At 33.1% G+C, this 13,129-nt stretch overlaps 1 protein-coding gene across 6 annotated transcripts in view; it reads right to left on the bottom strand.

Moving 5' to 3' along the window:
* The window catches only part of LOC125056539 (neural-cadherin), a 286,418-nt gene that overhangs the window by 243,847 nt on the left and 29,442 nt on the right, over positions 1-13,129 (bottom strand). For 5 of the 6 annotated variants that reach the window (XM_047659677.1, XM_047659679.1, XM_047659676.1 and 2 more), the window contains exons 3-4: positions 1,722-1,733; positions 231-532 (exon numbers count right to left, since the gene is read on the bottom strand). In XM_047659677.1, the coding sequence (XP_047515633.1) occupies positions 231-532; positions 1,722-1,733 (314 nt within the window). The remainder of the gene's footprint in view (positions 1-230; positions 533-1,721; positions 1,734-13,129) is intronic. The other variant, XM_047659681.1, reaches the window with a different exon arrangement.

Here is a 13,129-nt window from a genome sequence, read left to right as displayed (position 1 = left end):
GTATGTTTAACGACATGATTTTTTTTTATATATGCAACCTCAAGAGGCACTAAAACCCATGTAATAGATGAACAAGAATTGAAGATAAGCAACGTTACTATAACCGCAAGTATAAAGCGACAACCTGAGGCATTTATAGCGTAGATACATTCGTGGTAGTACCAATTCCAGCAAACCATATTCATATTCTACACACTATATTTTTACACGAATAAAGTGTAACAAATTACCTGATCTTCCGCTTTCACATACAGCACATACTCCATGTCTAGTTGAAATGGATCAGTTCCCCTCGTACGGACGACACCAGACCGCTCATCAACCTCGAACCTCCCTCCAGTTCTATCTCTCACTATGAAGTAGTGGATGTTGTGATCTGTATCAGGATCCCTCGCTTGAAGAGTAAAGACTGGTGTGTTGGGGGCCGCATTGAGTTGTACCACAGTCTGCATTGGCAGCGGTCGGTTGATGAAGTATGGAGGCTCATCGTTCACGTCCTTTACATGAATAATCACGCGCTGGTTGTCTGTATCTGAAATGATAAGATTGGTTGATAAAAATTAACTTCTGTTTGGTTACCAATTATTCGGCATTTATTCTTCTTAAAAGCAATATCCTGGCAAAACTACTCAATAAAACCTAAATTGAATTTAAACACATACAGAAATGTATCTTTTCTCTCTCTCTCTCTCTCTCTCTGTCTATCTATATAAGAGCATTAAGTAACTTTTCTTCTCCTATTTTCTACCTATTGCGTACAAAACATAGCCATAGACGAAGGATATATTCTGCTCAAATTTACTTAGGGCATTTTAACTTTTAACAGAGACGGTAAGAGCTTTCCACTAACTTAGTCTGACGGGATAAATCCGTCAGTACCCTCTACCCAATTAGCCACTAGTTCGTAATATAAATTACTTAAAGTTTAAAACAATGTTGCGGAAACAATAGCTGGATAGTCTGAAGATAAAAATGCTTACATAAAGATAACTTTCCCAATTACGGAAATGGATTAAACGGTCTCAATGAGTATTTCATTTAAGATATAATCAAACAAGGATTGGTGGTACTATGGTATTGTATTTTATTCAAATATCTACTCGATAATTTAAGCAACTTTTAACTCTAAATTAATGACTGAGTGTGAATGTTTATCTATTTTAAGTCTTCTCGGTATTATTAATTAGAATTTGTATTTTTTAAGCTCTTCTATAATTGTTGGGTCCAAAATATATTTGGCACCTACTTCTGTATCTCTGAGTATTTTGTCATGTGTGTCTTTATCAACAAATAAAAAAAAACATTTTTTCACTCAACTTTTCCCTGTTATGGTTGTATTTAAAGCCTTGTACTCGTATTGAAATGACAGATTTTTTATACTACATCATTTCAGTTTAAGATGACAATAGTTTTTCACTTCCCTTTTATTTTTAAGCTCATTATAAAGGTAAGTAACGATAATTAAGTAGCCGTAAGGCCTCCAATTGTTCACTTAAGGAGAAATAAATAATCTCCAATATACATAGATCACATTAAATTAGAAAAGCTCCTACTGTTTACCGTTATTTACTTGGATCCAAATAAATAGTGCTTAGAGAGATTCCATTACCGATTAGATATCTGATATCGCAATCGCAATACGATAGTATCGCCTCATTTAATTAAATGATAGTACAAGTAATCTAAGAGATCGAAAAGTCTACTTATTTCTAAATACTTACACTTCAAGGCCACTGGGAAGCGTGAAATAAAACAATTGTTAGTAAATGTGTTAATAATAGAAACATTTAAATACAATTTCATTAAAAATCGTCTATAATGTCGTCATCACAAACTCAATAATATTAAAATTGTTATAATATTTGAAGAAAACTTCACAAAGGCGGATTTATTATGTTATTTACATAACTCGCTTCGAGTGCTTTAAGCAGTTGTAGTACGCGTAGGACTGGCTAAAGAAAATTTATTTAAATGTATAGTACTCGCTTAATCGAAAGACCAATGTTATATTTTTTAATTTATATAATATATTGGTCAGCCAACAGATTTGCACCTTAATTTACATATTTAAACACACTTTGCACTGTAAGGAATAAGTGCAGACCCATAGGTTGATACACCTTTATAAGCCACATTAAGTTTTCCCAAACAGAATTTAACTATTATTGAAATTCATTTACAATGACGTCATTACCACAAAAGCTTGCTTATTACATTATCTCGAAAAAAAATATTCAGATAAGCAAAATTGTAGGCTATACGTTAATTGGCATAAACGCGGCCATTTTGAATATTTCAGGGATTTTCAGGGAATTTACGTAAACCCCTCAAATAAATCCAATGATTGCTGTAATGTTATTCCGAGTGTAGTTTACACATATCTCGATGCATATATTTTTCTTTTACACAGTTAATTTATTATTAACTTTATTTAAAGTCTCATTACCGCTGTAATTATGGGGATGACATATTATTGATAATTCACCTTTGCCTATCAATTCGAAATAGCTACGAATCGAATCCTAGTCTTCTTGATTATTTATTACCATGTGTATTACCTAAGTCACCATGCCCGAGCAACTATTGTTTCAGGTCGATAGGCAGAGTAGGCCTACTTGCTTAATACGACTAGGGTCGACTTAGAACAGTAGCTTCTCGCCTAAACTCGGGTAAGAGGTTTTGAGAAAACAAACATGTAAGTAAAATAGCAAAAGTAATGTCAAACGATTTAAAAGCTTAATTATTTAATTTATCTTATTGTACCACTTTGGCAGCTACTATAACTAAACTTTGCGCTGCGTTGCCAACTTCCTGCAGAGACAAAAGCAATAACTCTAACAAACTATTGAAACTGTACGTATTCGGTTGAATTCTTGTGCTACGTTGTTTTATTTCATATATCCAAGTTCTGTTATTTATCAAAGCCAACAGCCGTATTTGAAATCTTCAATTAAGAGTTAACCCGTAAAGTAAATAACACCCTATAAATATGATAAAAATATCAAATAAATGACACACTTTTCTTAACAATGTAAAAAATATTTGACAAAAAGAGACGTAACAGTACTAAAAAGAGTGCCATATCAATTAAGTCTGATTTAGTTTTTTTTAGTAACGGGGAAAATGTAATTAAATGCTAAATAAAATCTTTCCTATGTTTCCTTTAATTTGATGTTGGTTAATCGGTCATAAAATTTTGTAGCAGTTCTGTAAACATACAATTAAAACATTTAATCAACCATTAAAGTTACTTTAATGGTTGGTATGTAAATATTATCACACGAAGAAACTACATGATTGGTTATTTAAAGAAATATACATATATGTATCTATAAATGTTATACAATACCTTAGAATAAACCTTATATATAATTTTTCGATTCTAGGTTTAATTATTTTAACAATTGATAGGTCAGATATGCTGCCTCATCACTATTGTTGTTGGGAGATGCCATCTTATTTGCATTTCGCACGATGCCATATTTACCACATCGCCGCTGTAGATATTTAATAGTTTAGGAAGTTACAGAATACATTGTGCCTACAGCGTTACAAATTTTAGACAAAACTTGTAGACCCTGCTGGATGACCACCTACCTATAGTCAAATGATAATTTCAATATTGTGTTAGTTAATTTTATGGGTAATTTATTGGGTAATTCAATAAAAAATTGTAATAAAAATAATGGTTCTGGCAAAATTGCCAAAACTCTTAAAGTGCTTCTTATGGCCGCTTAATATTTTAATATCAGTACAAATAACTTATTTAACGTTGTTCATTTATAAGTTACGTACTTTTAAGTTGAATTAGTTTAGTTCTTGTGTGTATGTTTAATAATAATTATGATTATATGTGTTAATTTATAGATCGGTAGTAACGCATTAAATACGAACACGATTAATTAGATATTGTTTAAAATAGGTAAATGACATTACATGTCAAGTATAATCAATTTTCCTTAAGCCTTTGACATCTTTTAATATCGGAAAAGTCTTGAGAAAAAGTCAAGATTCGCGGAAAATGTTTGCATTTAGGCTCCTATTTTTGGACAACTGCCAATCTTCCAAATATTGTTCATGCTTTATTGTTTTTCCACTATTTATTATACGCTATATATATCATTTTCTTCATATAGAATAGTAGGTCAGCCACTCATAACATAGTATATAAAATAGGAAAATATAGAGGCGTTATAAATATTAATCTATAAGAGTACTAGCCGATCCGGCAAACGTCGTTTTGCCATGTATATCATTTATAATAAAAAAAATAGGGGTTGATCGTAGAGGGTTGAAAATTAGGGGTTGTATGTATTTTTTAATTCTGTAACATAAAAAAAATAAAAAATAAAATTTTATCTATAAATATAAAAAAAAATTAGGGGTGGACTACCCTTAACATCTGGCGGGCTGATTTGTGAATCTAAACCATTCCCAGATCCCCTTGAACACACACAAAAAATTTCATCAAAATCGGTCCAGTCGTTTAGGAGGAGTTCAGTCACATACACACGCACACAAGAAATATATATATTAAGATTAAAGATTAAAAGCAATTGCAAGTAAATATAGTTAACATTTATTTAATATCCTTTTGACAATTTGACGAACTTTCTTTGTCGTCCATAAATTTTAACGGCAGATTTATAATTATCGATTAGGTATCGATTAATTTTTACCATTAATTCATAATCAATAACTCTCAGTGCAAGTGTTATTATTCCTAATATAAATAAAGATCTTGTGATGTGCAGCGTCTATGGTATAAAAGACAAAGTTATTATTTGAGAATCATACCCAAAAGGTAAATTCAGTTATACAAATAGTACACGGTCTTCTCAAAACTTTAACATTAAATAACATTAGTTGAGAATGAATGCAGTTTTTATTTCACCAATGCAAGATTTTATCTCACATGAAACGAGATATTGGTCCAGACACGCGCAGTTTTATCTAGCTAGAGAATTTTTACCGTAGCGAACGAAACTTTGGGTGCATCAACCGTTAATACTATATTTTGGCTGACTGCCAACCCCCATTGATAACAGCCCCACAAGATAAAAACCTCTCCCTCGAACCAGAGCGACAAGAAATATGACTCAAGGTCCAAGTTTCTTCGATTGTCATCATAAATCCTTTTATAAAGACTATCGGCCGCATTCAGGGAGTCGTTTTATTTTATAAATATTATGTTTAAGAGCCCTCAGAGTAGTTCATTAAGAGTTAAACATTAAAAACCGTGCTTTAAGTTATCATTAGAGCGCCCATTAAATTGAAATACATATCTAAATAACAATTTAGATATGTATTTCAATTTCGTAATACTTGTGCCCGTTTTTTTAAATGTGACTAGAACTCATATCTAGTCTGAAGATGTGTAAATTTTTTTTCAAAAAATTTTGAAATTGTCCACTGGGCTCTAGACAAGCCTCGTTATACGTTGTTAATACGAGCCTTAAGGGCCGAATCAACTTAATTATTGGAGATGAAAATCATTTAAATGAACCGATTAATATGAACATAAACCACAATTACAATCAATATGTTACTTGGCCTTTTATCCGTGAAGGAAATTAGTATAATATTTCTAGAGGCAGACAGAGTACTTAAAACAAATGCATAGTAACTTAATAAATAAAAAACTTAATAAAATAAATCCGAAACCTTATTTATTTCGTGTAGGAAATCAGAGGATAATTTAAACAAAAAAGCTGCTAAGAGAAAGAACGGTGAATTCATATGCAACATAAAAACGATGGAACTCCAGCGTAGTACGACATACAAAACTGAAAAATTAATTCGTCAGTATAATTTGCATCCATTTCGATTTCCAACCGTGGATTCAACTTTAATTTCTTTCTTGTCAAGCGAACAGAGGCATAAACGACACCCGCTAGATCCTTTGAAATACGACTGGTTTTAATATCTGGGTGTGAGTGCCAGGTGGGTAAGGGTCTGGGGGGTCAACTCATTCCATAAGTTCAGGGAGGTGGTGTATTGCGCATGCGTACACTTCATCCACGATCGAGGCCGCGTGCTTTCCTCGTGGTTACGAGTCTTCGATGCCTGGGTCACTTTTACGATAAAATTATAGTAAACCACTGTACACAATTTACTTTGAGTTTTTGCCTATTTCTATATACTGCGAATGCCCTCCGTTTATTTCTCAAAAACCGAAATGGCAATCATTTCAAGCAATTTTGGTCAATTATAATGAGCTTGAAAGACTTTGTAGATTAAGACTTAACGTTAGATTATCAAGGTATCACGTTCCTTAAAATAAATTAATATTTTCCATTCCAAGTCAACCCCTGAATGAGATTTTATTAAAAACCCTATTTAGTCTTGGAAAGAAATACTAATTTTTTGCAGCCTTGTGGTTGGCAAACTAATTTTTTCATTATTACCAATAGTATAACTATAAAGTTATGGAAGCTTCTATTCTTTTAAAAAGATTGTATGTTTTTCTGCACATATAAGTATGTTTTCATAAGCGTAATATTTTGTACAGAACTTGCTCTTTATTTTCTCCACGCTATCATATAAGAGGGCTATGCAAACTAGCAACTATGAGTTGCTTCAGCTCCACAAAAGATACCTCAATAAGGCGTTCCACACAGAGGCTCACCTATCCTATCTTTCCTTCAATTTAGTTTCCTAACTAAATAAATAAGCCATGTACTGCATTTTCTCTGCAGAACAACCTACTAATGTGGTGATTACTAAAAAAAATAATATATATTCTTAGACAAATAGACACAAGAAACATATCTTCTATGTTTGCAGCTTGACGCAACTTGTAGATTTTTAGATCAAAGATAATCAGTTTTCTTCACAATGTGTAACTTCCAATAGTATTGGCAATACCCATCTCGATATGTGGTTGGAAATTCTAACACTAACTTAGAATTGCATAACACAATCCTGAAATTAAACATAGTGTATAATTAAATAGATTTCGTCAACGCTACGAAAGTACATTATAAACTTCACATTGTGCTATTATAACGCAATAATCACATATTCAGCGGTGAGGCAGGCATGAATTGTGAATATTTGAGTTATAAAACGCGGTTACAGAGTTGGTACCGAGTTTTAACTCGACAATACAGCCGTGAAACTTTGATAAGTTGAATCCTGCTTTGCAAGCCTGATCTACGAGCACTGTGTGCGCTAAACGTTTGGTTAAAATTTACATTACAGCACTATAGTTGCTTTATGAGCTAACTTCTTAAGAATACATATTAAGACAGTTTTAGCCTTACAAGTTGTTTAATTAACAATTATATTTCTAATTCTTAAAAATCAATTCAATTTCTTAAAATTCATATATGGATTGACTCTCTTAATATACCTACGTATAGAATCAAATTGTCTGTGCTATCTGAAGTTGACCTTATCGTAACAACGGTTATATGTACTATAGAGAAATATGTAGTGTAGTCGAAGAGTCTATCTATAATGTACAGTATTTGTAAAAATGAAAATCACTCGCTACATACAGTCAATTTTATTTACTCAGGGTACATTAAAATAATCACTACATGTTTGTATTATATTACAGTGAGATTTATATAAACAACTCAAATTAATTAAATTGTTATTGCAAGGGTAATTCTACATTGTCAGCCAGTAAAGCTTTTTTAGTAGTTTATAGAATACGAGTTAATATGCACAGGTTTTGTGTGGCTCTAAAAGTTAGTTTCAACTTAATAAATAAAAAAAGACTGTTAGTTTTAAAAGAATGTGTAAACTGCCGTATAAAATTATTTAATTGAATATGAACGAAGAAAAGCCAAAACCGATCAAATTGCAATATATATGCACGTTACATCAAAAATATTGCGCACCCTATCACTCAATATCCAATAGAGTGACGTTTTCAATTAGGTCATATTCAATTCATTGGTCGACTCATTGGTCTAGTGGTTACTACCCCTGACTGCGAATCCACGGGTCCCGGGTTCGATCCCCGGCTGAGACGAACATCGATGTGATGAGCATTTGGTGTTGTTCTTGGGTCTTGGGTGTTTAAATAAGTATTTATATGTCTATCTATCTATAATATGTATGTATATCCGTTGCCTAGTACCCATAACACAAGCTTCACCAGCTTAGCATGGGACTAGGTCAATTGGTGTGAATTGTCAAAAAAAAAAAAATTACCTGTGTTGCCAGAACAAGCTAACACAACTTTCCACAATAAATCAATCGTTCCGATCAGACATAATATAAATTTAACTAATCAATGTACAGATGCTGGGAATAAATCTTCAAATTCAGAATACCTGAAAATAATTTGCTTCCCACTTCGACCGCGTTCAACGTTTATCATAGCCGGATTGGGCCGTTTGAAGTTTCCTAATTTCAAAAGAGATTATACGTTTTCACGAACTTGTTTGATGGCTAATATTTAATTTATTTCGTCATTTAAATTCTGTTAATTAAAAGTTTTGTAGAGTTATGGGAGGAACAAAATTTCTCGTTGATTTTTCACTTAACGCTATCACTACGGCATTTATTACCTTGGTTTAGTAAAGACGTAGTAGACTGGAATATTAAAAGCCGGTTCCGGGATTACCTACTTCCAAACAACTTTTTCTTACAATATAAACAAAGGATGATATAATAATAATAATACATAATATGATTGGACAATTCACACCAATTGACCTAGTCCCATGCTAAGCTGGTGAAGCTTGTGTAAATGGTACTAGGCTGGGTCTTGGGTGTTTAAATACATATTTAAACACCCAAGACCTAAGCACAACACCAAATGCTCATCACATCGATGTTTGTCTCAGCCGGGGATCGAACCCGGGACCCATGGATTCGAAGTCAGGGGTACTAACCACTAGACCAATGAGCCGTCAATGATAACTGATGTATTATTAATAAATTGCCATCTTATGCGTTTTTATAATTCAAAATTATAAATATAACAACAGCAGACGCATATGTACTAATAGAACAGAACGCTGTCCCTCGTTCCACTAAGAATAATTAAGTAAAACTATCGTTTGTAACAATTTGCTAAATTGCAATTTATTAATAAGTCACAATTGAACAAACACATTGAACGGACTAAATTACACATAGTGTGGTCATTGAACGAAACTATTGCGTATTCAAAAAGGCATTTCTACAATACCGTGACTCGGTTGACATGGTGTTTGAATTCTAACGGGTTTTAAATAGAACAGAGGACGAGAATTAAATACCGACGATTTTATCAAAAACCGTGTCTGAAACCTTGCTCGTAGTCGTGGAACCCTCATTCTTTAAGGGTGTGCTCGCTAAAAATTCAAAACTAAGCTGAGCAAAGGCCTTGAGTTCATTAGTTCATCAACAAAATACACTTTCTATAAAGTGTCTGAAGTAAGCGTAATATGACTGCAACGAAGGGAAATAAGTAGTTTTTTTTTAAGATTTGGATCTCCGATGTGTGTATCAACAAAAGTGTATGTATTTAATAAGCTTTTATTATTTTTAAATACTTATATTACAGCATTTGTAATCTTATATTGTGAGGTGCATACATAGTAAAATATTTATTTAATTTCTGTGTTAAGTATATTTTGTCACCTTTATTTAATTGATATGTTACCTGAGAAAGATAAGAAAAATACATTCCATTTCTGAGATTTAAAGGGTAGTATTTATGTAAAAGAAAAATAAAACTTATTTAGATTATTCTTAACCTATACAGTAATAGTAATTAAAAATGGGATAAATAGAAAACTAAAATATGTTTAAAAAGTTTGATCTCTGTGACGAGGAAATTTTGTCAAGCCAGTTTTATCGCGATATTTTCCTTTACCGTATGAGCAAGTGTTAGGTGGGCACATAAACTGAAAGTCTATTGAGGCACAGCCTGGATCGACCTCAGGGATGAGATTAGCATCCTGAAGGCAACACTGTTTTGGTATTATTATTAACACTAAATATATCAATACAAACTGATACCCACCTTTATAAAGTCGGTTAAAATCGCCGAATAGCATGATTCAAAACGCTATCGTTAAACCAACCATTTCCAATTACACCTCACGTATCCAATATGAAATGCAAACCAAGCTCCAATAAAAAAAACCTCTAGGCCAATATCTCTCGTGAGTCGACACGTATTCACAAGTTCTACTTGTATTTTATATTTTGTGATTACAGGATAGAAAGAATTCAAGTAGTTTACGTTTATTCGCGTAGGTTACATTAAAATCCGTAACTAGTAGTTTAACGTAACTATTAGTTTACATAACCGAACAACGTCTACTAGCGAGCCTCAATGTTTCAAAAATTTCTAATCGATAAAATCTTATCGTGCACCTCTAAATTAATTGATGCACATCACGCCCTTTCTCTTACATTAATATAAAAATTGTCTCAAAAATCCATTTAGTAATTAAATTATGAATACGGTCAGGAGGCTAATACCTGATGTTAAATGATATGCCGCCGCTAATGGACACTCACATTGCCAGACTGCTGGCAAGTGCGTTGCCGGTTCCCAGCTTGATACAATTTGAGATTTATTTAAACCTGCTGAATTCGGTTTATTGATAAAAAAAAGTGCGTGCGTACAAAGTACACATGTCAGAAATGAAACTTCTTTGGGAAACTAATTTTTAAGTCTTGTTCATATTTATACAAATCTAAAACTTTAGATTTCCGAGACTTAGACTTAGGAAGATATGTTAGGAATTTAAATGTCATTAAAATATTAAAAATGTCGAAAATTAATACAAACCAAATATTTAATTTTTAACCTTACTTCGATACTAAAAACACGTGGCATTTTAATTAACATCATCAACGTATTTTGAGGTTTCAATAAAGTATTTTGCATAAAATACTAATATTTCATAAATTCTCTTAACGAAATTTAAATTTTAAAAATATAATTTCTATAAGGTAATTCACCCTTCTCACTCTCTCTCAATCGGTCTCAATCGCTCCCTCCCTTTTCTTCGACAAAAACGCTGCACAACTTCGTGACGCTAAAATTATTATTATTGCGTTTTATCCGTAAAAAAATTACCCTCATGCGCCTAAAGAAGTTTCACTTCAAAAACAATAAGTACTGTTGAAAATAACAAGAAACTTGTGGCGCTTTTGGTCTAAGATATCGTCCATTTCGTGATATTTTTTTAATAGGCAAGTAAATAATTGCTTGCCGGTACTTTTACGATATTTTCGAGCTGATAAATGTGCACAAGTCTATTAGAGCACTTACTCAATGATAATGTTCAAAATTAAACTAACAATAAACATGCTTACACATCAAAGCTGTAGTGTAATAACAAGTTCCCAATGTTTCACAAATTAAAACCAGGGTCTTCAAATTAATACGTTGATCTAAGCGTAAAACGCTTTTTTTTTATGTAATAGGAGGCAAACGGGCTCCTGCCCGCCTGATGTTAAGTGATACCGCCGCCCATGGACACTCACAATGCCAGAAGGCTCGCAAGTGCGTTGCCGGCCTTTCAAGAATTGGTACGCTCTTTTCTTGAAGGACCTTTTATCGAATTGGTTTGGAAATACTGTAGTGGGCAGCTGGTTCCACATAGTGGTGGTGCGCGGAAAAAACTGCCTTATAAAACGCTCAGTTGTGGAACGACGGACGTCGACGTGATACAGATGGTATTTTGTATTTTGCCTTGACGTCCGATTATGAAACTCAGCTGCAGGTATTAATCCGAACAACTCCTCTGAACACTCTCCATGGTAAATGCGGTAGAAGATGCAGAGAGACCCCACATCTCTACGCAACGCCAAGGGATCAAGCCGCACGGACGTGACGAGTCGTCAACGATTCGAACCCCTCTTCGTTGAATACGGTCAAGTGGAAGGAGCTAGTACTGGGGAGCTCCCGCCCAGAGGTGAGAACAGTATTCCATGTGGGGCCGAATTTGCGCTTTATAGACTAGGCTTTATAACTGATCATACAGTCATTTCTTATGTTTCAGATCAAATATATTATAACAATATGTACGGAGTAGGTGCAACTTTATTTGGTTAATTTCTTTAACATTAATTGTTTATGGAACACCACTAGAACATTAAATAAATGAATTTCATACATGCTTTAAACTACTTGATATTTAACAGGTTTCTCGTCGGGTTTTCTCGGAACATGTTCACCTAATCCCGAGGGAAATTAATATAGCACAATTATAACTTTACTTAGAGAAGTCAACAAGTACTTTGCTACCGCAGCGGTTATTTTAGTCTTCATTATACAGTACCGTTTGAATTGAGCTTTAAGAATGGCATTATCTAATTCTAGATTAATAAAACAAACATGCCCAACTATGATACGTAAAAATTGTTTATTTTTCCTTTTTGTAGGAAAATATAATATGTAGGCTTTCTAAATAATCAGATAACAAGAAATTCTTAGGGTCTCATTTTCTCTTAAGCATAAGCTAATCGCGTATTTAATATCTAGTTAACTCTACTTTATATATAAAATTATCAAACTACCATTAAAGGTTATTTAATATCAATAATAACGATTGTATTATAATTCGTATACTGTTATCGATTTCCACAGACCCATCTTTTTCCTAACTTTGGACCGAGCCTTAGAAAAGTTATAAGATACAAATTGTCAAATACAAAAATATCTTTTAGTATTTTTTTAACTTCAAAGCTAATCAATTCGACGTGTAACTGTTTGTATCAACGATTAAAAGACTCATGGAATTCTCAAACCATTCACAAATAATGTAAAGAAAAATTGCATAATGTTACAAAAGGCAAGAGGCCCATCTGATGTTAACTCACGATGCTCACTTTTCATTCCAGATAGCTCACGGGTGCGTTTGCCTTTTAAGCACTCGTATGCATTTTTCTTAAAGACTGAGGACTAAGGACTAGACTTGACTAAGGATCGTCAAATTAGTTCAGAAATACGTCACTGGGTAGCTGATTCCACATAGTGGTCAGTGGCGCGGCAATAACTGCCATTAAAAAACTTACGTTATCTTCCTTTATATGTTGCAAAGTGAAATAATACAATCACACCCAGGACTAAGATTGCGTGTTGCGGTCAATTTGTCAAGTAATTTAGCTGTAATATGGTATACGGGCTCAATAAGGGTAATTAAACAACGCAGGGCTTCTTTCG

This window comes from Pieris napi, chromosome 15 (assembly GCF_905475465.1).
Source record: "Pieris napi chromosome 15, ilPieNapi1.2, whole genome shotgun sequence".
Taxonomy (NCBI): domain Eukaryota; kingdom Metazoa; phylum Arthropoda; class Insecta; order Lepidoptera; family Pieridae; genus Pieris; species Pieris napi.
Note: the sequence above shows the minus strand (reverse complement) of the source record. Positions and strands in the feature narration are given on the sequence as shown.